This window comes from Pseudochaenichthys georgianus, chromosome 2 (genome assembly GCF_902827115.2).
Source record: "Pseudochaenichthys georgianus chromosome 2, fPseGeo1.2, whole genome shotgun sequence".
In the NCBI taxonomy this organism is placed as follows: Eukaryota; Metazoa; Chordata; class Actinopteri; order Perciformes; family Channichthyidae; genus Pseudochaenichthys; species Pseudochaenichthys georgianus.
This window is the reverse complement of record NC_047504.1, coordinates 10723457-10749793: the sequence shown is the minus strand read 5'-3', so window position 1 is coordinate 10749793 and position 26337 is coordinate 10723457. Positions and strand designations below refer to the sequence as shown.

Sequence of the window (26337 nt, the reverse complement as noted above, 5' to 3'; positions counted from 1 at the left end):
GCTTTGAAGAAAGACTAATTAAAAAACATAGCAGCAGTTTTTTTCTTCCTTTCTGCATCGCTCTGGGCCGAGGAAATGGACAGAAATAGCTCCATAGAGAAGTTAAATCCCTCTCAGACCGCTTTACTGTTCTTCTGGGAATTATGGGGAATGTAAAGCAGGTGAAGTGTGTGTGTGTGTGTGTGTGTGTGTGTGTGTGTGTGTGTGTGTGTGTGTGTGTGTGTGTGTGTGTGTATGCGTGTGTGTGTGTGAGAGATAGAGTGTTATCCTCTGACAGACACATTTTCTGCTCCAGGCCTTTAAATCCAATGGAGCTGTCAATCAAAGTGTTTCCCAAAGGGGGCGGAGCGGTTATGGGTGCGCCTATTTCCTTCAAAGCCAGGAAATAGATTGATAACATGGATTTAAATGTACTGTTTTATGCTATAGAATATATTTCCAAGGATTTTGCTCAATGAAAGACACCACCTCTGAAGAGAACGGACCCCTATTCTCACTGCAAAACCCACGTAAAGACTCCAAAAACCAGATGGCGTGTTATTGTGTGCACCTGTGCAGTGTGAGGTGCCAGTGTGTGACGCAGGTAGCCTAACACACACCGAGAGCTACGCTGGAGGTGCTCCTTATGTTGTGGCTTTTGAAGCTATGCAGAATAAATGTGTTGCATAACAGAATGTGGACAAATTAAAAACCGATTACAAAAAAGCTTTTGATTTATCTCATACTGCCTGTGCTCTGTTGTGATTGGTCACCCGCTTAGAGATGTCCCGCCTCTTATCCTATCACATACAATGGGTGCGTCTCACTTCGGTTATTTTTCATTTCCTCGCTCCTCGGGCTAGGTATCACCGGAAGTTGATTTGTCTGCGCCATCTTGAGTACCGTCCCAGGAACCACCGGACCATCCTCCGGTGAAATCCTCAGACACTCGCCCCGCCCCCTCACTGTGTATCGCTCACTGATTGGACGATGCAGCGCATGCACTGATCTGGCTGCTGACGGACGTGGCTTCACGCGACGCTCCGGAGGAAACGACGACCCATTGCTCTAAAAACTAATTTCCCTGCTTCTCGTTGTTTCCTTGCGTCTCTCCTTCCCTGGTGGGAGGGACTAGTCGCAGGGAAAGGACGCAAGTGAGGGACGCAAGGAATCCATTTAACCAAAGTGAGATGCACCTAGAGTGTTGGAGTGCTAGCCAATAGAAGCGCGAGTGTTACGTAGTGATGTCACTCTGTTCTTGTGGATTTTAGCCTGCACATAAACCCTCTATAGCACACTACAGGAGAGGGAGACACTTTAAAATGAAGTGTGTGGTGTGTACCTGTTCCAGCAGGTCCTCCACCTTCCTCTGCCAGCCTTCTCTGGACGCCATCATCTCCAGATCCTTCTGCTGCGAGACCTGAGTCATCGCCCCCTGTTTGTCAGCTTCATACTCCTCCGTCAGCTCCCCCTTCAACAGATGCACCTCCTCCCTGCAGAGAAAAGGCCACACGTGGGTCTTTTGTACCTTTTATGCATCGTCTACTGCGACTGGAAATATCGTACGCCTTCTTACGCTCGTGTTAATTCCCCCTCTGTTGTTGTCGTTATCAGTGAGCGCTTTAGGAAACAAGTTATGCTAATAGAGAGTGTGATGGCGGAGCAGAGGGGGCGAGACGCGACAGAGATGGATGAGGAATCAAACGGGACGAGCACAACACCAGAGAGTGAAACTGACAGGCTGACAAAGAGTGTAACACATCCCAGGTTTTCTTTCTTACTAACCGCAGTGCGTTTCTCCACTTCTGGTCCAAGTCGTTTGCCATCTTTTCCATCTTCTGTTTCTCTTCTGTTCGGATGGACATCACTCTGGCGTCGTGCTGCTGCCGCTGGGTCTCGATCTCCTCCTTTAAACACAAACAGATACAAACTTAATACGATCTTAATAATATCTTCTCGCTTGCCTTTGTGGACTTTTACAAGCCTCCCTTCCCCTTAGAGACACAACCAGAACTGCTTGTCAGATAATAATACTAATCAAGACAGACTTTAGCCTTAATACGGCCTTTAAGATGCCGACTTGCCTTTTTTAGACTTTTACATGCCTTCCCCTTAAACGTAAGTGTGGCTAGGTTTGCTAACTTTTCTTTTTCAGCGTGTGATAATGTACTGCATGTGATAATCCGTCACGTCATCCAGCCTTTGACACTCGAGTGCTGAATCATTAACGATGACAATGGGAAGCCGCTCTCCTCCGACTGACCAGATGCAGCTCTTCACTAGCTGCACGACGGATGACTCATAACGCCACCTCCACAGATATTTATAAAGCTGCAGGGGCATTTAAAATGTGCCGCTTGCAAAAGCAGAAAGTATGTTCAGCAGGTCGGAGGCTTCCGGCTGCTGGAGAGGTTTATCTGAAGGCTCACCTGTGCTTTAAATCCAGGTTTCAAATGTTCAGCATCTAAGAGACGATGTGTAAGAAGACTATTAATAACAGCTGGTCTGGATTCCCTCAGTGAGATGCTGTGTGTTTTATAACGGTGCAAATCCTCTCTTTTTACAGAGCGGCACTTTCATCTAATCATCGCTCCTCATTCAGTCCCTCTGTCCACGCTCACGACTTTATTACATCTTTTATTGGGCATTTTATATCCACTGGTTTTATTTGCACCAGCTGTGGCTTTAATTAATATCTGAGCTTCATCTGTGTCCAAGCTGGTCTTTCTGTTTCCTGTTCTGTCCAACATGACCTACAATTAATACAACACACACACACACACACACACACACACACACACACACACACACACACACACACACACACACACACACACACACACACACACACACACACACACACACACACACACACACACACACACACACACACACACACACACACACACTTCCTGTTTCTATACCAGAATCAGTATCTTTTCAAACACACACACACTTGAAATCGCCTCATCATTATCTAACAGCTGGCCTACAGAGCTGCACTTATTCCTCGGTTACATCTCCTTTCCTGCTTCGAGATGTCCTTCCTCTCTCCATCCTTCCCTATTTCTCGGAAATCTTTGGAGGCAAGTCGCTTTCCTGCACTGCCGACGATGAAGCAATTACAGATTAAAGATTGCTCTGACAAGACATCGGCGTGTATTTACCGCTGCTTAAGGTAGACTTCAATGGGAAGGATCCAGATTAATTAACTCCAGCTAATTGATAATGCTAACCTCGATTAGCTGAACATGCAGAAATGTAAAACGTGTCTACAGGCGAGCATAATATTCAACCTAATGGGGAATAAAGGTTTCAATAATACATAAATAATATTCTCATGGGGTTATATTACATTCATGTTTGATTATAATTAGTTGCAAATTACGTCGGAAACTTACCTGTAAATTAAAGCGTCACCTATACTGGAGTTATTTTCACACTTATATAGATATATTCATTATTATTATTCACATCCGTACATATGTTAACAGTTTGACGTACTTGTATTGTTTAGTTACAATTTGTATTTCTTTGACACATGAGTATTATTTTATCGTATCTTATTTAACTTATTCCCCTTAAAGGCACAATCAGAACTGCTTGTTGGATAATAAACAGATAATAATAAGACTAATCAAGCCCATTGATTACTGGCTAGGTTTGCTAACTTTAGTTTTTCAGCCAGTCTACACGTGTGATAGTGTACTGAATGTAGGGCTGCTCGATTATGGCAAAAATCATAATCTCGATTATTTGGGTCAATAATTGATATCACGATTTTTAAAAACGATTATTCATTGACTTTGAAAACATCAATTTATTGAAATAAAATGTGAACAGTATGTTTTAACAGTTCATTACCCTGAACTTTAAGTTTAATTGAACTGAAAAACCAATAATAATTAAAAAAAATGTATGTAAATGTTTATTTATATAGCACTTTTCAACACAAGGCAATTCAAAGAGCTTTACAAAAATGAAAGACATTAAGAAAATGGCATTTAAAATCAGTCATTAAAAAGAAAAGCTAATAAAATAAACATTAAAAGAAAAAATACATGGATAAAAGTTACAGTGCAGTTTAAGATGTGAATAGTTCAATTAAAAGCAGCGACAAAAAGAAAAGTCTTCAGCCTGGATTTAAAAGTAGTCAGAGTTGCAGCGGACCTGCAGGTTTTATGTAAATAAAATAAATAATCGTTTTATTTAGATTATGTTGTTTTCATAATCGTTGCAAGCCAAAATCGTAATAATTGAGCAGCCCTAACTGAATATGATAATCCTCATCCAGTAGAGTTGGTCATCCAGCGTTTGACACTCGAGTGCTGAATCATTAACGACAACAATGGGAAGCAAACTATTAAGAGTAATTCTATTGTTAAGTTACAATGCTTATTTGCCTTCCTGCCTCTGCTGTGTGTCCTCTGTCTGTTGATGCTGTTGCTGCTTTGACACCCGAGTATTATTTTATATTTCACTCCAAACCCTCTTATTTCCCTCCTCGGTACCCCCCTCACCTGCAGGTCTGTCAGCAGGTTGCTGGTCTCTCGGACCCTCGCCCTCGTGGCGTCCAGCTCGATCCTCAGTTTGTCTTGAGTTTCCCTCAGACAGCTGATCTGAGTCTGAGCCGAGTTCATGTTCTGCTGCCCCTCCCTCACCAGCTCCTGCAGGTGGGACACCTGAGCACATCCATGGAGGAAGTCATCATCATCATCATCATCATCATCATCATCATCATCATCATCATCATCATCATCATCATCATCATCATCATCAGAGGAAGAAGAAACTGCTGTTACGTTTAAGGACTCTCACGTTAGTCAGAAAGATTTAAGTTAAGAGAAACCAGCTGCAGCTTCTGAAACAGATGCAATTTGACAACACTAGAAAATATCAATTTGACGTCACATGAGTGTTTAGAAAAATATAAATCCATTGCAAGAAGCTAAATGACAACAGGACCTGTTTACTCAAATGTTAGCGGCATGTGTTGAAGTTATAGTCGTGAATTATGTGTCAGTGTTGCTAGAAACTCACTAAAATGAACGGTTTTGGTTTATTTTTTATCACAAGGGTACCTCCTGATTGGCCATGTTGAGTTTGGCCGACAGCTCCTCCTTCAGGTTGTCGAGCTGCTGCTGGAGGCGATCTCTCTGCTCCTCCAACGACATACGCTTTATCTCAAACTCCTGGCACATTTTCTGCACAGGAGACGAAGAGAGATGCATTCAAATAACATTAATGACAAAACCACATTATTTTAACACTCGAAAATACAAATTATGATCTTTCCTCTGGTCTAATCTGACACGCTTCTTCAATATTTACCTTTTTCACGCATCCTGGCACTGAAATCTACGGTGGATATGTTTTTTATGGAAGAAAAGCAGCACAATTCATGGTGTTTTTCTGCATTCTGAAGAAATACAGTACCGCTGGATTCTAGTGTCCCTTCATCGCGCTAACATCTGCTGAATGAATGAAAACCGAGCACGTTTCCCACCCCCACATGACCAATTCTTACCATGCACTCTTTGATTAATGCCAGTAGAGCTGCTGAATATTATCATATATGAAAAATGGGGGAAAAATGTCGCGGCTTATAGTCCGAAAAGAACGGTATTCCCTTTTACACCGAAGGATACAAAAGTCAGAACAATTGATTTGGCTTATAACATGATAATGCATTCATTGTGGGAAGCTGAGTTATTTATAGGAGGGACTTATCTCCACATTTAAATATATATGCTAGCATAATTCATCCCCCCCAGTCGTCTGAGGACGTGAAACATTGTTACCATGAGAATCTCTCCAAGCTCTATTTCCCTCCAACGTTGTGAGACGCGAGAGAAATTTAAATCAAGCGCTCCACTTATCTTATTCCCGACGGAGCAGAGCGGTAATCCACTTTCTCCTTTTATAACCCAATTACTGTAGATGTGCTTGTATCGCGCTGCAAAGAGGTCAGAGGTCACATTAAGGAACCAATGCTAATTATATAAACACTGAGAATAAATACCCTCACAAAAACACAATCAAAATATGGATTTTACACAAGGATTGTATCATCAAAATACAATACGGGTGTATATCAGTATAGTGTCTCTACTTTAAAGAGTTCTCTCCTGCTGATGTTCAGGTGTATATCAGTATGTAGTGTCTCTACTTTAAAGAGTCCTCTTCTGCTGATGTTCAGGTGTATATCAGTATGTAGTGTCTCTACTTTAAAGAGTCCTCTTCTGCTGATGTTCAGGTGTATATCAGTATGTAGTGTCTCTACTTTAAAGAGTCCTCTCCTGCTGATGTTCAGGTGTATATCAGTATGTAGTGTCTCTACTTTAAAGAGTCCTCTTCTGCTGATGTTCAGGTGTATATCAGTATGTAGTGTCTCTACTTTAAAGAGTCCTCTCCTGCTGATGTTCAGGTGTATATCAGTATGTAGTGTCTCTACTTTAAAGAGTCCTCTCCTGCTGATGTTCAGGTGTATATTAGGGGTGTTGAAAATAATCGTTTCTACGATGCATTGCGATGCGGACGTGGACGATTCGGTCTCGATGCAGTGACGGAAGATAATCGGTTATAGAGTAGTAACGTTGCTTCCTGATTTTCCGGCCGCGGCTTTACTATAACGTTTTTTCTGTCACTTTAATATCAAATTGGTCGGTGACGCAGAGATCAGGGAACATACGTGACAGCGGCACAGCAACACCGAACACGGAGCAGTCTGCTTTATCCACCAACACAAGAACACCAGTCCAGAACCCACAGCAGAAGGACCCGCTCTGAATCACTCCGTGTTGCTGCGGCTCAGAGACACAGACAGGGATTTATGTTTTTCAAAAATAATCGCGTTACAATCATGTCAGGTTTTTGGTGGATTTAATTAAGTCTTGGATTGCAGAGTATGAATGTCCTCTAGCAATTTTCAGATGATATATACGTGTGTAAAGTTTGTGAAGGCAGGAGGAAAAAAGCTTCCGCGATCACCGTCTCCTCTCCGTTCCTCCAAGCCCCGCCCCCTCCCTGAAAATAATGAGTGACATGCTGATAGTGACCCGATAGAAACTTTATTATTCACTTAATCACTGAGATATAATGAAGCTAATTTTATCTTTCATTCATTGGATTTATGTAACAGTAAAACAGAGAATGTAAGTGTGCACCCACATGCAGTATTTTAGTTTGTATATGCTGTTGTAAATACTCCTGTTGTCTGCTGTGTTCAGACTCACGTCCTGTGTGTGATGCCTCATTCAGGACATTCAGTGTCCTTTCTTAACAGAAGGCCGTGGCTAGAAGCTGCAGCTAGACTGCAGAAGCATTAGCTTTTTGTTTTTGAGGATGGAACAACTTCACACACGGAGGCTAGACCTATACAATTCATTTATTCTGGTTTATAAATGAATGTCAAGACATTTATGTTATTGATTTCTGAAGCACTTTCTAAATAATAAAAAGAGAGTTCATATGTATTGACTGCATGTATGCATTGATGAAAAATAAGCCATGTGCAGTAATCTAGAAAATTGAGGATGCAACGCATTGGTATGAATCGAGATGCACCGGGATGCACCGGGATATCGAACCGAATCGAATCGTTGACAGGATAATCGTAATCGAATCGAATCGTGAGACCAGTGAAGATGCACAGCCCTAGTGTATATCAGTATGTAGTGTCTCTACTTTAAAGAGTCCTCTCCTGTTGATGTTCAGGTGTATATCAGTATGTAGTGTCTCTACTTTAAAGAGTCCTCTCTTGCTGATGTTCAGGTGTATATCAGTATGTAGTGTCTCTACTTTAAAGAGTCCTCTCCTGCTGATGTTCAGGTGTATATCAGTATGTAGTGTCTCTACTTTAAAGAGTCCTCTCCTGCTGATGTTCAGGTGTATATCAGTATGTACTGTCTCTACTTTAAAGAGTCCTCTCCTGCTGATGTTCAGGTGTATATCAGTATGTAGAGTCTCTACTTTAAAGAGTCCTCTCCTGCTGATGTTCAGGTGTATATCAGTATGTAGTGTCTCTACTTTAAAGAGTCCTCTCCTGCTGATGTTCAGGTGTATATCAGCATGTAGTGTCTCTACTTTAAAGAGTCCTCTCCTGCTGATGTTCAGGTGTATATCAGTATGTAGTGTCTCTACTTTAAAGAGTCCTCTCTTGCTGATGTTCAGGTGTATATCAGTATGTAGTGTCTCTACTTTAAAGAGTCCTCTCCTGCTGATGTTCAGGTGTATATCAGTATGTAGTGTCTCTACTTTAAAGAGTCCTCTCCTGCTGATGTTCAGGTGTATATCAGTGTGTACTGTCTCTACTTTAAAGAGTCCTCTCCTGCTGATGTTCAGGTGTATATCAGTGTGTAGTGTCTCTACTTTAAAGAGTCCTCTCCTGCTGATGTTCAGGTGTATATCAGTATGTAGTGTCTCTACTTTAAAGAGTCCTCTCCTGCTGATGTTCAGGTGTATATCAGTATGTAGTGTCTCTACTTTAAAGAGTTCTCTCCTGCTGATGTTCAGGTGTATATCAGTATGTAGTGTCTCTACTTTAAAGAGTCCTCTCCTGCTGATGTTCAGGTGTATATCAGTGTGTAGTGTCTCTACTTTAAAGAGTCCTCTCCTGCTGGTGTTCAGGTGCATATCAGTATGTAGTGTCTCTTCTTTAAAGAGTCCTCTCCTGCTGATGTTCAGGTGTATATCAGTATGTAGAGTCTCTACTTTAAAGAGTCTTCTCCTGCTGATGTTCGGGTGTATATCAGTATGTAGTGTCTCTACTTTAAAGAGTCCTCTCCTGCTGATGTTCAGGTGTATATCAGTATGTAGAGTCTCTACTTTAAAGAGTCCTCTCCTGCTGATGTTCAGGTGTATATCAGTATGTAGTGTCTCTACTTTAAAGAGTCCTCTCTTGCTGATGTTCAGGTGTATATCAGCATGTAGTGTCTCTACTTTAAAGAGTCCTCTCCTGCTGATGTTCAGGTGTATATCAGTATGTAGTGTCTCTACTTTAAAGAGTCCTCTCTTGCTGATGTTCAGGTGTATATCAGCATGTAGTGTCTCTACTTTAAAGAGTCCTCTCCTGCTGATGTTCAGGTGTATATCAGTATGTAGTGTCTCTACTTTAAAGAGTCCTCTCCTGCTGATGTTCAGGTGTATATCAGTATGTAGTGTCTCTACTTTAAAGAGTCCTCTCCTGCTGATGTTCAGGTGTATATCAGCATGTAGTGTCTCTACTTTAAAGAGTCCTCTCCTGCTGATGTTCAGGTGTATATCAGTATGTAGTGTCTCTACTTTAAAGAGTCCTCTCTTGCTGATGTTCAGGTGTATATCAGTATGTAGTGTCTCTACTTTAAAGAGTCCTCTCCTGCTGATGTTCAGGTGTATATCAGTATGTAGTGTCTCTACTTTAAAGAGTCCTCTCCTGCTGATGTTCAGGTGTATATCAGTATGTACTGTCTCTACTTTAAAGAGTCCTCTCCTGCTGATGTTCAGGTGTATATCAGTGTGTAGTGTCTCTACTTTAAAGAGTCCTCTCCTGCTGATGTTCAGGTGTATATCAGTATGTAGTGTCTCTACTTTAAAGAGTTCTCTCCTGCTGATGTTCAGGTGTATATCAGTATGTAGTGTCTCTACTTTAAAGAGTCCTCTCCTGCTGATGTTCAGGTGTATGTCAGTATGTAGTGTCTCTACTTTAAAGAGTCCTCTCCTGCTGGTGTTCAGGTGTATATCAGTATGTAGTGTCTCTACTTTAAAGAGTCCTCTCCTGCTGATGTTCAGGTGTATATCAGTATGTAGTGTCTCTACTTTAAAGAGTCCTCTCTTGCTGATGTTCAGGTGTATATCAGTATGTAGTGTCTCTACTTTAAAGAGTCCTCTCCTGCTGATGTTCAGGTGTATATCAGTATGTAGTGTCTCTACTTTAAAGAGTCCTCTCCTGCTGATGTTCAGGTGTATATCAGTATGTACTGTCTCTACTTTAAAGAGTCCTCTCCTGCTGATGTTCAGGTGTATATCAGTGTGTAGTGTCTCTACTTTAAAGAGTCCTCTCCTGCTGATGTTCAGGTGTATATCAGTGTGTAGTGTCTCTACTTTAAAGAGTCCTCTCCTGCTGATGTTCAGGTGTATATCAGTATGTAGTGTCTCTACTTTAAAGAGTTCTCTCCTGCTGATGTTCAGGTGTATATCAGTATGTAGTGTCTCTACTTTAAAGAGTCCTCTCCTGCTGATGTTCAGGTGTATGTCAGTATGTAGTGTCTCTACTTTAAAGAGTCCTCTCCTGCTGGTGTTCAGGTGTATATCAGTATGTAGTGTCTCTACTTTAAAGAGTCCTCTCCTGCTGATGTTCAGGTGTATATCAGTATGTAGTGTCTCTACTTTAAAGAGTCCTCTCCTGCTGATGTTCAGGTGTATATCAGCATGTAGTGTCTCTACTTTAAAGAGTCCTCTCCTGCTGATGTTCAGGTGTATATCAGTATGTAGTGTCTCTACTTTAAAGAGTCCTCTCCTGCTGATGTTCAGGTGTATAATATATGTATAGAGATGTCCAGCTCCTTATCATATTTTATTACCTCAAGTTACCTCAATCTAGAAAGAATAACCCACCATACAAATTAAATATGAATTAACATCCACAGCAGAAAGGAGATCTGGAGATATGACTGAGAGCCTTTTTAAGTAGACTGTGGTGAAAGATTAATGAATACAGCGGAAGCAATTAGTACAATTGTATCGCCCTGGTTTAGAAAGCCGTTAATATTCTGCTGACAAAAAATGACCAGTTTCCTCTTTCCCTCTCTGATTTCCCTTTAAATAAAAACCATCATTAATCTAAAGATGACGAGGCGCAGCTTACGTAATATTTCATAATTTCTCTCTCCATCTCCACTCTCTTTCCTTTCAGGGAATCAGGCAGGATTTAATGTCAATGAAAACCAACCAATTAGCAGTCAGCTTCAAACAGCATTGGAAACTCCAGAGGGGGGGAGATAAGAGAGGGAAATGTTATGAAAGAGGAGAGATATAGGAAGAGACAGAGGGAGAACACAGGGTTCAAAATTATTTAGGATTTGAGAAGTGATCATTCCGGAGACTGAATAAGCGTGCTGCCTTCAGGCCTCTGAGCTCAGTCCCTTTCGCTGGACGTCAACAGGACTCGCTGAATGCAGGTGGAGTCATGTGAGCGTGAGTAAATGTGGTGTAATGTGGTGTAAGGGCGAGATAAACAAGCACTCCTCCTCTTGTACCATTCCTGGAGGAAATGATAATAATACAGCAAAGATAATGTCTAGGGCAGAAGTCGTGTGATTGGTGGATTTTAAGTGACGTCACCCTGAGTCATCGGCCCGTCACGGAGCCACGAGGGCGAATCTTATTTCTGTGACTCACCGTGGGTCACGCTGCACTTTAAATGCTCCTTTTTTCTTCTTCTATGGTGTCTAAAAGGGGCTTCCTAAGATAGTGTGATAGTAGCTGGATGGATCTTATGTGTCGTGATGAATAAGTAAAAACAGGATGAAAGGAGGCGTCTTGATACACCACAGGAAAGAAGTCTACAGTATACTACGTTGATATCGTAATTCTATGGTTTTAGAGGCTGCATTACAGTAAAGTGATGTCATTTGTTGACATGTATCGTAGTCATTAAATCCACATGTTGTCCCGGATGACAACATGATGAACTAGAGAATGCAATTCCTGAAGAAATTGCTAGTGGGAATGATTTATGCTGAAAAGCTGACGCTAAACTGCTAAGCTGAAATGTAATGTGTAAGAAGAAAGTGAAGAATTTAGATTAAAATGAAATGTGTAAGAAGAAAGTAAAGAATTTAGATTGAAATGATACATGAACACAGGGGGCTTGAATGTGTGTTGAGAGAAGAAAAGAAAGTAAAAAGGCTTGGAAAAGCAGCAGAATATTTGAACTGCAAACTTCTGAACTAACTTGATGGCGAATGATCTGTTGCCATGGCAACGGCATTTGATGACACCCCATAATACACTTAGATGCGTTGATGGCTGCATCGTTACCAAACCTGTGAAGTCTTGGGCTGTTTGGAGTATTTTCACTGAAGTTATGAGAAAACCGTGTTTCAAGGCGAGCATTTTGTTGCCATGGTAACGGCATTTGATGACACCCCATAATATGCTTAGATGCGTTGATGGCTGCATCGTTACCAAACCTGTGAAGTTTTGGGGCGTTTGGAGAAGTTTCACTGAAGTTATGAGAAAAACGTGTTTCATGGCGAGCATTGTGTTGCCATGGCAAAGGCATTTGAAGAAATCTCAACTGTCCCATAGATGTCTTCACGGCTGGACTGTTAGCACAAATGTGAAGTTTGAGCACTTTTGAAACCTTTTCATAGGAGTTATAGCGACATCATGTTTTATGGCGAGGGATGTGTTTCCATGGAAACGGCATATGGTGAGATCTCAGATTTGGCGTAGAGCTCTTGAGGCATGGACCGGTGATATACAAGTGAAGATTGAGGGACGATTGGACCGTGTCCATTGGACTTACAGCCATATTGTGTATCATGGCGAGTGGTCTGTCGCCATGGCAACGGCATTTGATGACACCCTATACTACGCTTAGATGCGTTGATGGTTGCATCGTTATCAAACCTGTGAAGTTCTGGGCTGTTTGGAGTATTTTCACTGAAGTTATGAGAAAACCGTGTTTCAAGGCGAGCATTGTGTTGCCATGACAACGGCATTTGAAGAAATCTCAAGGCTGGACTGTTGAGGTCTGCTGCTCTGAGGTCTGCTATCTGGAGTCTGCTGCTCTGAGCATGTCAGTTGGAGTGATGACATCATCGTGTTCCATTGCACAGGTGTTTCTATTTGAGCTAACGAGCTCTGTAGAGATCACAGGTTTCCATTGTTCTGAATGAGAGATGAACCTCTTACATGTGAACGTTTTGTGCAAGAACCGTAACAGATATCTGTGAAATTTCAAAACGTGAAGCATGTCAAGGAAGTTGAGTATCTGAAGTGTAATTTTTGTGTAGTTTCAGGTTAATAATGTGGCCTTTTTGGCAGTTTAACTAAAGGTGTGCGGCTGCTACCGTGAGGAAATATCTGCCTGAAATTACAATGGGCTTCAATGGAGGAATGTTGAGCGTTTTTGTCACTTCATGCCCTCAAGAGGCATTTTGTTGAATTATTTTTGATTAATTATTTGTCATTTTTCAAGCTACGAGATGTTTTCCTACGTTTATCATGAACAATTATTTCTCAGGAATGTAGGGTTTGGGAATTATGGCAGTTTTAAAAAAAATATATGAAGGCACATTTCAAGATTTCTTACCCTCGAGCTGTGACATCACGCACTCTAGTTAATGTTAAAATGTGAAGAAAACCTCTAAAACAAGGTCTGAACAAATGTTAATATCTCTAAAAGTAAGAATCAGATTTAAAAGGTTTTTTACACGAATAATGTCAGAATGATTTGAAACATTTTACAGTTGGAATGAGGTTTCTGAGTGAAAGTATGAATGAACAGTTAGCAGTTGAAGTCGCATGAAGATTTGTTGAAGTCTGAAGATTTCCTCCATTGACTTCAATGTTAAAAATGTGATGTATTATGGGATGTATCTCTGGAATTATGAAAGTTATGAATGAGAAAAGTAATAGCCATCGATTCCCGACCGAGCTGAACGTTTTGATGTTTGAACGGAGTTTCTGCGATGTTCAATGCGGGAGAAGAAGAGCCAAAATACCGGCGGAATAATAATAAAAATGTTGTCCGTAGAAGAACAGTTAGTGACGAAACTGCAGAGACACACTTGCAGACGGCGGAGCATCTTTCATACTCAGACGCTTTAAAATAAACCACAGACTGGCCAGAAACAAGTGGAATTGTTTGCAGTAAACATCGAAAGTATCATACTTTTCTAACAGTTCGACAAACTATATACCTAGGGAGACAACGGTGCGAGTAAAATGTCATTGAAAAAGCTGTTAATTGTAATAAAATATAAATACTGTATACCTGTCCCTGAGTGCGGTGGTCTTTTGGACGTTCATTTGTTTAGACATCGCAGAGAGGAGAGTGAATAAAGGAAAGAGACAGCAGTGACAGGTGGAAATCCGCAGAGGGAACGCAGGCAGAGAGTGATGTTGTTTTCCCGTCTCAGTCTTATTGTTGACCTCATTAAATGTGTGCAGTCGGATGACGGAGCTGCTCATTTCTCAGGGAAACATATTTCCTTAAACAACAGAGGCTCTGAGGAGGAAATGTAAAAGAGAGATAACCCCTCAAAGAGTTGGGTGTAATTACTGTTTTTATATGAAAATTAAACTCACCTTTGTGGCTTTTTCTATGTTTCACCATCTTAGGTTTTATAAAGTCATAAAAGGGAGAATACACATCCTCTGAAGCTGATTTCCTCGGTGCATGTATCTTAAAATAGACGGACCACAGGAGCATAAATCAGCTGAGCTTTGATTCTGTTGCATTGACAGCTGCTTTGACAGTAAATATAAAATCCAGCCATATGGAAACACAGGCAGTGTGTTTCCTTTACGACTAAATTACTGTCACTTCAACGGCATTACTTCATTTCCATGTTTGGATCTAAAAACAAAGATATTTCTCAGAATCCCTTGTACTCACGACCATGAGTATCTTCCTCTCCTCCTCCTTCTCCTGCTGCGCCTCATCCCTCAGACCCTCGTGCTTCCCCTCCAGCTCCTCCAGCGCTCGGACCTGCGCCTCCTTGAAGCGATGCATCTCCTCCTCGTAGTGCGAGCGCAGCTGGCACAGCTCCTTCTCGTAGCCCTGGTGCTCCTCGCGCAGAGACTGGGGGGAACAGAGCATACAAAAGGTGGTTTTATCTGATTAATGGACGACAAACTGCACGGGGCTTTCTACTTTTACTTTAAAGGTGTCCAATGCACTTTTTGATGTCTTTTATACATAGTGTCCCCGGTGTGTCAGGGAACTCACGCAGCGTCAGAAAATAAAACCCTCTCTCTTTTCCTCCGAACCCAAATCTCTAAAAACGGGGGTACAACGGAGCTGATCCAGATTTGTGTCCGATATGACGTAATATCGGAAACCCACGGCACTATCAGAAACGTTGCTATCAGAATCAATGCCCGGCTGTTTTGGACGTAATATGGTCTGTGTTAGCAAGCATGGCTAACACTCAGAGCTAACGCGGTACTGGAGAGAGCAGACACTGTGTGCCTCGCCACACTATGGGCCTAGAAGGCTGACAATGGCATGAACTCAAATGTTTTGTTTTGCGCGGTTTCTACGGTTCCTCTGAAGATCCTACCTGCTCCAGCCGCACCACGGTCTGCTTGTGCTGCTCGCTGCAGTTCTGGCTCTGGTTCAGCACCGCCTCGCGCTCCTCCTCCAGCCGGCACAGCTTCTCCTTCAGCCGGCTCTGCTCCTGGTCCAGGCTCCTGATGGTCGCCTCGTGGGACATCTGGGTGGCCTGCAGCGAGCCGATCTGACCTGGGAACAGTCGGATCGGAGAGTGTGACACGGGTGAGCTTCGCAATGACATGAGTGTTTGTCTTCGTTGTTGCTTTACTGCTGAGGCGACAGTTTCATCAACATGTGCTGCAACTGGAGCACAGATAAGGATGTTAAAATGTTGCCATTCTTGGGCCAGGACTAGAAATCACCTGTTTGCAACTTACAAATGATGTATCTACTTGCACTATTGTATCTGTTTTATTGTGTTGGAGGAGCCTGTGACCTAAGATTTTGATCGACAGAACTACACTCTAGCTATGTACGTATGACAATAAGAGCCTTGCATCTTGAATCCTTGAGTAAAGGTATAATAGAATAAATAAACCCGTCTCACTGGCTTTGTGCAGGATCTCCGTGGCCTGCTGCTGGACTCTCTCTCTGCTTCCCTCCAGCTCGTACTCCGTGTCCTTCAGCTGCATCACCCAGATCTCCCCGTCCTGCACCGCCTCCTCCAGCTGCTTGTGCAGGTTCTACACACGCACACGCACACACAAACACACGCACACGCACACACGATTAGACTGCAACAGTCAGTATTTCAAAAAGAAAAAAACCCAGTCATCATATCTCTCTCCCACCACAGCTCCCAGTCACAAAAAGCTCTCTAATCTAACTGTCCAGACGGGCCTGCAGCTCCATCAGTGCCGACACATTACATCTCCACAAAACACCACTTTCCTGAAAACCACCCGCCCTGAGGCTTTTTTTTCTTCCTTCAAATGTTTTTCATCCGAGTTAGCCCACTTTCCTTCCCACATTTTACCAAAAGAAGACTCTCCGTGTGTGGCTTGCCTTAAAAATATGTCTTCTTCATCCAGCTATTGCTCTTGTCTGTCAACACACACACACACACACACACACACACACACACACACACACACACACACACACACACACACACACACACACGCACACGCACACGCACACGCACACGCACACACCTTGGTGGTCCCCTCTGCGTTGGCCAGTGATGTCTGCAGGCGGTTGGTTCGGTCCCGGTTCTCCCTCGCCTCCTCCTGAGCTTTCTGCAGCTCGCTCCTCAGCTTTCCCAGAGAGCGCTGCAGCGACGTCTCCTGAGCCTGGAACTCCTTACGCAGCTCCACCTGAAACAGTTACATACTTTGGCTCAGGGGTGTCCAACATCTTTTCACCGAGGGCCACATACAGAACAATATACGAAGGGCTGGGCCACTCCCTAAAGACGAGGTGTCTTGCCTCATAAGTTAAGTTAGAAAAATCAAACAAATGTAAGTCAATTATGCTTAATACTTGAATATGCTTTACATCACAGCTCTCCAGATGGTTTCCTTTATTGTTTTAGCAGCTCATTCCTTAAAAACAGAAGCCTCATATTGCTTATAATAAGAGGAAATAGGAAGAGTTTATTTCAAGCTTGTTATGTAAATAAGTCATTGGGCTTTTTTTTTATCAACTAACATTTGTTTTTTTGTATTTTCTGCATTTGAAGTTGTCTTCGTAACACATGAACACTACTGTGTAATATGTTTTCATCTATATGTAAGAAGTACAATACAAGCACAAGTTTTATTTGTGGACTATATATAAACCTGCAGGTCTGCTGCAACTCTTACTACTTTTAAATCCAGGCTGAAGACTTTTCTTTTTGTCGCTGCTTTTAATTGAACTATTCACATCTTAAACTGCACTGTAACTTTTATCCATGTATTTTTCCTTTTAATGTTTATTTTATTAGCTTTTCTTTTTTAATGCTTAATGTCTTTCATTTTTTGTAAAGCACTTTGAATTGCCTTGCGTTGAAAAGTGCTATATAAATAAACTTGCCTTGCCTTATATTTCATTATACTTTTTTAATTAGCTGAGGGCCGATTCAATTTAAACCTGTAAAATCCCATTTGTTGTTATTATCTTGTAATTGTAAAAGTAATTTCTTTCTGATTGTTTTGTAAAAAAAACTAATTAACAAGACAAACATGTCGCTGATGACGATGACCTAATGTTTTATTTATAAGAAAAATATATGCTAGAGGGGGGAGGACCAGAAAAGTTTTTTTTTAAGCTTCTTCTTGTCCCTGTTGAACATGACAGAGACTATCTGAGAATTATTATTATTTTTTTTGTTGTTGTTATTATTTAAAAAAAATTTTTTTTTAAAGAGAATATATATATATATATATTATTGTATGTTTTTGTTTCTGACATGTTCAATAAAACATCCTCTCCTGTATCTTTGTAAGTCTTTTATTCCTTTACCTCGGTCCTCTTCCAGGCCAGCAGGTTCTCCGTGGTCAGCTGGTGCGTCCTCCTCATGGCCTCCAGCTCCCGCTCATAATACTCCTGAGCTTTTCCCAGCTTCCCCTCAAACTCCTCCACCAGACGCACCTTGTCCTTCGTGATCTCCTCCACCCGCTCCATCAGCGCCTCCACCTGCAAAGAGAGACGGAGAAATGAAGAGCGAGGCTTCCTTTTCCTTCCTGAATGAAACCACAAACCATTGTGCACATTTACCTAAAAGATTATTCGTTGGTAAATCCATTGTATTGGATTGTTAACAGTTGAGAGGAAAATGGGAATAAAACAAGGGTCAGATTATAAAACCCTATTGTTCAGCTTTTAAAGCCGTAAAACAGCAATCACTCCATCGAGTAACTTGTGGTACAGATGCTTCAATCCAAAGGAAAGTAGCTGTCTCTCTCCCTCCCTGCTCCCACCTCTTGTCTGTGCAGCTCGGCCAGCCTCTCCTGGTCCTCTGTGGAGGAGGCGCTCTGGTTCTGCTGGTTGTTCAGGAGTTCCTCCACCTCCTGGCGGTGCGTGGCTCTCAGATCCTCCAGCGCTCGCCGTTTCTCCGCCTCAAACAGCGCCTGAGCCTGGCTGAACGCCCGCAGCTTCTCCTCAAAATCCCGACGCATCTCCTCCACCTATTGAGACCACGGGACATTTTCTATTCTGTGTTGTGTGTGAGTCACTGCCAGCTCGCGCTCACCCTCTGCCAAGCTAAATTATCTGGTGTAATAAAAAGTGTCAAATATCAGATTCGTAAACCACATTCTGTCAGTTTTCTTTGCAGCTTCTCTTAACAACAGTAACTCGTCCTTTACAGACATGAGGTGGAGACAATATACAAAAAGGATGTTATGGTGAGGAAGACGAGGGACTAACTCACCGAACCCAACAAAGATAAAATATTCAGGCACCATCACAGAGAAATACACTTCAGTTGTATTTATTCCCACTGCCATCAGACTTTAGAGAAGCAGACGGAGGTGATGTGTCATGTCATTTCATTTTTATTTGTCCCGCTCATGGTACGCAAAACCAAATGTACAGTAATTGCCCCAAAACATGACTCCACCATTGAGCGAAAAGGAGCAGGGAGAAGAACAACATCTTGTGACCTGCCCCTTTCTAAAAAAACAAATTAATACAAATAGATGGTCTGCCCTTCATAATAATAATAATAATTTTTATTTTTTTCCACAGCCAAATATAACAGTATCTTAGGATACTAAGAGAAACACACACAAAAAATACTTATTTCCCACTTCACGGTTAACGGAAAGAAACAAAACACCAACACATCACATGTATAAGGAAAAGACAAGTGCATGATGACAATAATAACAACAACAACAATAACAATGGGACCCGCAAATACAGAGGAGACATCACATCAAAGACATCAACAACATGAAGGACCAGAGTACATAGACGTATTCACATTCTGCTTCATAGAGTCCCATCTTTCTTAATTTATACAACTTCTTTAACTGAAAAATACAATTCTTTAGATCCTTGTGTTGAGAATTCTACAAGTGTACACCAACTACCGAAATACACATTTGTTTAATGCAGTCCTTGCATATGGATGCTTAACATTTAATTTCCTTCTGTGGTCTTCCTTGTCTGATCCAAGAACAAACAACTGTTGTAAATATGCTGTAACATTCTGCTTGTTGCATTACTGATAGTGTCTGCAGCTCAGCTCAGTCTTTGAGCTTCAAGAGTCCTGACTTCAAAAACAGTCTGTCCGTGTGTTCTCTTGAGTCAGCTTTATGAATTATTCTTACTGCCCTTTTCTGTAATATTGACAATGGCTTTATGTTGCTCATATACGTGTTGCCCCACACTTCTATATGAAACGATAAATGACATTATGTACGTCATCATATTGGATATAGATATCCTCCATCTCTCTACAGGCTTGTTACTTCATATCATTTCTGCAAAATGCTTATTGTATAGCTCACTTGGAAAGATATATATATATATAATGGTAATTGTAAAAACAATCCTGTGTTTCTACAGAACTGAACCTCTCGGACTAGGAAAAAACAGCCACCTAGCATCAGGAAATCACTGTGTGTGTGTGTGTGTGTGTGTGTGTGTGTGTGTGTGTGTGTGTGTGTGTGTGTGTGTGTGTGTGTGTGTGTGTGTGTGTGTGTGTGTGTGTGTGTGTGTGTGTGTGTGTGTGTGTGTGTGTGTGTGTCTCACCTCTCTGCTCATAGAGACCACTCTCTGTGTGTGCTGGGCTTCAGTGCAGAGCTGTGAGTCCTCCATCCTCTGTCGGTACATCTCAAACTCTGCTAACGCCTGACACACACACATCACAACAGTAGTACCATTTCTATTCATGTTGCAACTAAAAGACACAAAGCCTCACAAGCATGAAGTATTAAATGCCAGAGGTCACCTGTCTCTTCATGTGTTCGTGCAGATCGACAGATTCCTCCAGACTGGCGAGCCGCCGCCTCAGGTCGGCCTCGTCCACCATCTTGCTCTTGTACTGCATGATCTTATCTCTGGTTTCTGTCACTATGTGTTGCACCTGATCGGCAGGAAAAGAAAAAACGTTTTTAGATGGATTAGATTCTTGAAAGAACAAACGTAATCCATCTGAGGAAACTAATACAATTACAGTATGTGAGCAGGTAGAGACGGCTGATCATATTAAATCTACCGACTTCAATGCATCCCTAATAGAGTTTATGACCTTTTCTGTTAGTCATTATACAGCCGGCTACTATTCGTTGTTTTGTCTGTCTGACTGTTTGTCTGACTGCCTTTTGTTTTGGTATGTTTGTTCCTGTTCTTCTTTGTAAAGCGACCTTGGGTCTCATGAAAGGCGCTATATATTATTATTATTAATGGAACTTCTATCCACTTTCATTTCATTTAGCTGATTCTCTCGTCGTTGATTGTACAAGGTAATGTGGGATTTTCTTTAAAAACAGGCGAACAAGAAAGGTTCTGCAACTACAAATTGTCCTACTTTCTACCTGCTCTACTTCAAAGAACTGCTGCCATTATTAGAGGAACAACGCACTGCATGCTGTCACACACTTCACGATAAACATGCACCAACAATACCACAAGGGACACGAGTGAAGCACACGACAGCTTTAAAGAGAATATGGGTTTAGGCGTATTTTATGCAAGAATGAGAAGAGGAGCAATGCAGTGATTCCTCATAGTGTTTACACAGAAGAACAACACACACACACACACACACACACACACACACACACACACACACACACACACACACACACACACACACACACACACACACACACACACACACACAATATAAAAGAACCGCGTCAGAAAACAAACACACACACCATAAATTGTTGTGTGTGTGTGTGTGTGTGTGGCCTAGCATTACTAACCTTGTGGGGACCTAAATCTGTTTACAGTCACGTATGGGGACTGGCTTCCCTTATGGGGACAAATTGGAGGTCCCCATGAGTCCAGGAAATGCATGTAAGTCAATGTAATGTCCCCTGAAGTGATGTATACATGGTGTGTGTGTGTGTGTGTGTGTGTGTGTGTGTGTGTGTGTGTGTGTGTGTGTGTGTGTGTGTGTGTGTGTGTGTGTGTGTGTGTGTGTGTGTGTGTGTGTGTGTGTGTGTGTGTGTGTGTGTGTGTGTGTGTGTGTGTGTGTGTGTTGACGGACATACAGATCAATAGCTGGATGAACAAGACATATTTTTAAGGCAAACCAAACACGGAATTGTTTAACACCACACGAAAGTATAAGAAGTGTGGGAAAAATTCAATTCATAGCCTCCCCAAAAACTATTTTTACAAATGTATTTTCTCTTATTTAAAGTATTTCAATCAAAGTTTAAGAGTAAGAGAGTCTTCTTTTGGTCAAACGTGGGAAGGAAAGTGGGCTAACTCGAATGAAAAACAGTTGAAGGAAGAAAAAAAAGCCTCAAGGCGGAGATGGTTTTCAGGAAAGTGGTGTTTTGTGGAGATGTAATGTGTCGGCACTGATGGAGCTGCAGGCCCGTGTGTGTGTGTGTGTGTGTGTGTGTGTGTGTGTGTGTGTGTGTGTGTGTGTGTGTGTGTGTGTGTGTGTATACCTCGTCCTCGTGGGCATCTTTCAGAGACTCAATTTCCTCCTCGTGTTCGTCGTTCTTGGTGTTGAGCGCGTAGATCACCTGCAGACAGACAGGAGGATGATTACACATCAGAGAGAGAGGATGAAAACATGGAGCTGAAGTTTCACTATCCGATCGATATATGTGTTTTCAGAGTGCAGAGGAGTCGATACCAGTAACCGCGGGAGAGGACTAGAGACAGCGATATGCACATGCACTGGACAAACCGAGGCAGCATTACACTACGCACAAAGCCACATGAGCCGTAAACATCATCAGTGTCTCTACTTTAAAGAGTCCTCTCCTGCTGATGTTCAGGTGTATATCAGTATGTAGAGTCTCTACTTTAAAGAGTCCTCTCCTGCTGATGTTCAGGTGTATATCAGTATGTAGAGTCTCTACTTTAAAGAGTCCTCTCCTGCTGATGTTCAGGTGTGTATCAGTATGTAGTGTCTCTACTTTAAAGAGTCCTCTCCTGCTGATGTTCAGGTGTATATCAGTATGTAGAGTCTCTACTTTAAAGAGTCCTCTCCTGCTGATGTTCAGGTGTGTATCAGTATGTAGTGTCTCTACTTTAAAGAGTCCTCTCCTGCTGATGTTCAGGTGTATATCAGTATGTAGTGTCTCTACTTTAAAGAGTCCTCTCCTGCTGATGTTCAGGTGTATATCAGTATGTAGTGTCTCTACTTTAAAGAGTCCTCTCCTGCTGATGTTCAGGTGTATATCAGTATGTAGTGTCTCTACTTTAAAGAGTCCTCTCCTGCTGATGTTCAGGTGTATATCAGTGTGTAGTGTCTCTACTTTAAAGAGTCCTCTCCTGCTGATGATCAGGTGTATATTAGTATGTAGTGTCTCTACTTTAAAGAGTCCTCTCCTGCTGATGTTCAGGTGTATATCAGTATAGTGTCTCTACTTTAAAGAGTCCTCTCCTGCTGATGTTCAGGTGTATATCAGTATGTAGTGTCTCTACTGGGACATGTCTCCACGCTTGAATGTTCAAAAAGCTTTTTATTTGTCTCATGCTGCAGCACCTATTTTCACCCTCTGTCTGAAACCAGAGCCCAGTCTGCTCTGATGGTTAGCTGGCAGGCTCTGTTGTGATTGGTCAACAGCTTAGAGATGTCCCGCCCCTTAGACTGCTAGCCAATTCGTCCATTTACATGCACTAAAGCCTATACATTACACACTACAGGAAAGGGCCTCTTTAAAGTTCACCTGAGAGTCTGATGCTAAGTGAATAACATCTTGTCCGTCATGCTGGCGCTCTCCCTCAAAGAAATATAAGTAGGTTTCATACGTGCTGCAGGTAAATGATATGCAGGATTTAAAAAAGCTTAAGCTTCAGCAAATTGAAGCCCCTGGTGAGCGGCTGATATTCTGTCGTGGTCAGCTGAATTAAATCCCCACGGCGACACTTTGTTCCACTTAAAGGTAAGGGAAGAAACCGTGTGAAAAGTAATGGACAAAACATGGTAATTATCCTCCATAAGGCATGGTAACACAAGCATGTAACAACTGCTTTCTGACTTTAGCACCCCTTGAAATGCCAATGTGCTTAATCTGGCAGGAAATACTAAAATCGCTGCTGTTATAAGCAACTTCAAATGGTCCTAAAAGCGGGTCGTTTTTCGCTTTGGAAAGTTGGAGGAGGTTGTGATTTATTTGTTTTTGCACACCATTCACATTCACAAAAACCTATATAACACACTACAGGAAGGACAAGACCCCAACAAGCAGAATAGGGCCTCTCTTGATACCTTCACCATGAACATGTGACAAAATAACTGATTGTTGCTGCTGGTTATTCTGCCTCTTCCTGCATGTTTTTTCCTCAGCGTAGCATCACCTCGACGGTGTGTTTGAGTGCTCAGAGAGTGCCCGCTGTTCTCCTCCAGTGTGCGGCTTTGATTCCCAGCAGTAAGTCAGCCATGAGACGTTCCCTCCATTATACATGATTATTTTAATGACGCCGGTGTTCTGCTGCTTTCATCTCTCTCCTCTCTTTTCATCCTCTCATCCCGGCCTCTTTTTGTTCTGCAGCTTCGCCTCTCATCTCCTCCTCGCTCTCACAGGAGTATGCCTTGCACTAGTGTCTCCAGTGTTAGCGCTAGCGGCTAACGCTGTGTCCTGAACTGAGGGTGGACATCTGATCGTCCAGTCATTCATTGTTTTCCTGTATATTGATCTACGCTGGTTGTTGTGTAGTGCTGAAACGGAGCCGATCAGATCGATGAACAGACACAGAGAAGGTTTCTCTTTTAACCTTTTGGACCTAATTCTATTACACCCCCCCCCCCCCCCCCCCCCCCCCCCCCTATTGAAACAAGACAGAAAGTAAAAAACATGAACATGAACCCGATCCCCTCTGAAAACCTAAAAATGTATGTATTTGGATTTTCTTGGCATTCAAATCTAAATCTACGCAAGTTGAGCTTCATAAAATCAAATTGAGGTTTACAGGTATTGGATTGAGACACAGCTGAGCTTACACCTGATCTCAACGTGTTAAAGTGTGTTTCTTCCACCGGCTTAATTGGCATCTGTCGACCACTCAGCTGCCAACTGACGAGCCATAACCAACAGAGACGCATCCAACCACCGTACATGTTGTTTTTTCACAACAATAACGATATAGCAGATTTTCTGAGCAGCTGAGCATGGAACGATGGAAGTGAAGAGCATGCATGTGTCCAAACTACATATACACAACACTCTGTATTAATAATACTATATATATTGAAGTTTCACAGAGAACAGATGCAGGGCTGACAGGGAGTTAAACCATGTGCCTCATTATTTACACTCTTTAAAATAATGATGTTTCTCTCTAGATCAGTGTTTCTCTAACTTTTTCATACCAAGGAGTCGGACGTTACCATGTAACTCCACATATATCCAAAAACACATCGTTATTCTAGAACAGATTACAAATCGCCTGAAAATGGTACAAACAAGTGGCAACATGTGTGATGAAGGTGATGCGCTGGGCTATATCATGCAATTGAAAGTGAAACTTAAGCTTGCTCCATTGCGGAGATATTCCCGCGAGAGTGCGGAAAACTGAAATAAATAAATGTATTTCAAATGTGAAATGCTACCAATATACTCACGGACCACTAGGGGGCGCTCACGGACCACCACTGGTCCGCGGACCACACTTTGAGAAGCACTGCTCTCGATGATAAAACAAGGTAACAAACTTCCAGACTGCATAATCTCTAGTCCTGGAAAGTTGATTTAACGTACTAAAACCTCCCAGAGGAGTCTCGTTAATCAAGAGTTCCTTCAGCAGCATGGATCAGGTTAGCATGAGGAATCAATCACTCGGTGTCAAGATGACAATAGCACCAAAAGGCCCATTATCAGTTGTTTTTTTCATCCTCAATATTTCATCCAGAGCTGCTCAGAGCAGAACGGATGAGGAATTACGGGTAAAAGGACAACAGGGCCCGCAGGAGGGCGGCCCCTCTGAAGGAGACTTTGTGCAGTCGATCACTATTGACCCAACTGAATAAAGGTCATTGATGTGTGAAAAACTGCAGCATTTGTCTCTTAAAAAAAGTCCCTGTTGCTTTGCTTGCTTTCTTTCTTTACACAGGGTTACCATCAGATTCATTAATTAAAGGATTAATGAAAGCCTTATTCTCGCAGGATCCCGCGACACTTGAGCTTTTAGTCCACTGAACGCTGGATGCTTTCACTTCGCAGTCGTGGTGTAAAATCTCTTTGAATCTGATGCTCCAAGGAAACTCGGAGCACACTCTTCTCCCCGAGCGACGCTACTCACAACATCACAACCTCCTCCACAAACTCAGCAGGCGACAGAAGGGCAAACTGAGTCGCTCTGATAGCCTACCAACACGTGTCTCTGTGATGCTCAGTCAGAGAGCAGGGTGCACGCTAACACATTAGATCCAGTTAGCTGTGCAGAAACTCCATTAGATTCAATCATGTTCATGCCGTTTATTAAAACAATGGAGTGTTTACATGTAAAAAACCAGTCTGAGGAAAGGGACACATGTTTGATGGCGTTTTGCACAAAATAGGGCTGCGCGATTATTAGAAATGTTATTTAAATATGTCGCAAATGTTCAAATCGTGTTCAAATGCTATTTTAAATAAAGTATAGTGATGCTGCAGAAGTTTCCCAGCATACATTTCACCCATTATATGTTCAAAATGGATACGATCTTTAAGTGACTTTTTGTCCTCTCATGTGCGAGCCAAAGCGACGGGGGCGTGTCAGTTCTCCATCACAGCTTTTCTGCAGCCTCATTTCCTTCTTAAATGGGAACTTATTTCATGCAGCTGTGCAGCCACTTTAATAACTGATCACGGCATTTTGTATGAGAACCGTAACCATGCATTAAAACAACAAGCTGCAATTTAAAGCTGAAAATCAGTCAACATACAGGACTAATGCGGTGAATGTAAAGCAGCCGATTGCTATTCACGCGTCCTGCTGAAGGTGCAGTAACGCAGTCTGAAATACTGAGAATAAGATTATGTTAGCGT

The 26337-nt window shown here is 42.1% G+C and overlaps 1 protein-coding gene across 4 annotated transcripts in view; it reads right to left on the bottom strand.

The window, feature by feature from the left end:
• Positions 1-26337, bottom strand: part of LOC117460295 (protein FAM184A-like) — a 43123-nt gene that overhangs the window by 13137 nt on the left and 3649 nt on the right. For all 4 annotated transcript variants that reach the window (XM_034101624.2, XM_034101642.2, XM_034101633.2 and 1 more), the window contains exons 2-14: positions 21805-21882; positions 20127-20261; positions 19928-20026; positions 18148-18354; positions 17690-17863; positions 16399-16560; positions 15792-15927; positions 15252-15433; positions 14585-14770; positions 5061-5183; positions 4500-4661; positions 1765-1886; positions 1322-1472 (exon numbers count right to left, since the gene is read on the bottom strand). In XM_034101624.2, the coding sequence (XP_033957515.1) occupies positions 1322-1472; positions 1765-1886; positions 4500-4661; positions 5061-5183; positions 14585-14770; positions 15252-15433; positions 15792-15927; positions 16399-16560; positions 17690-17863; positions 18148-18354; positions 19928-20026; positions 20127-20261; positions 21805-21882 (1917 nt within the window). The remainder of the gene's footprint in view (positions 1-1321; positions 1473-1764; positions 1887-4499; positions 4662-5060; positions 5184-14584; positions 14771-15251; positions 15434-15791; positions 15928-16398; positions 16561-17689; positions 17864-18147; positions 18355-19927; positions 20027-20126; positions 20262-21804; positions 21883-26337) is intronic.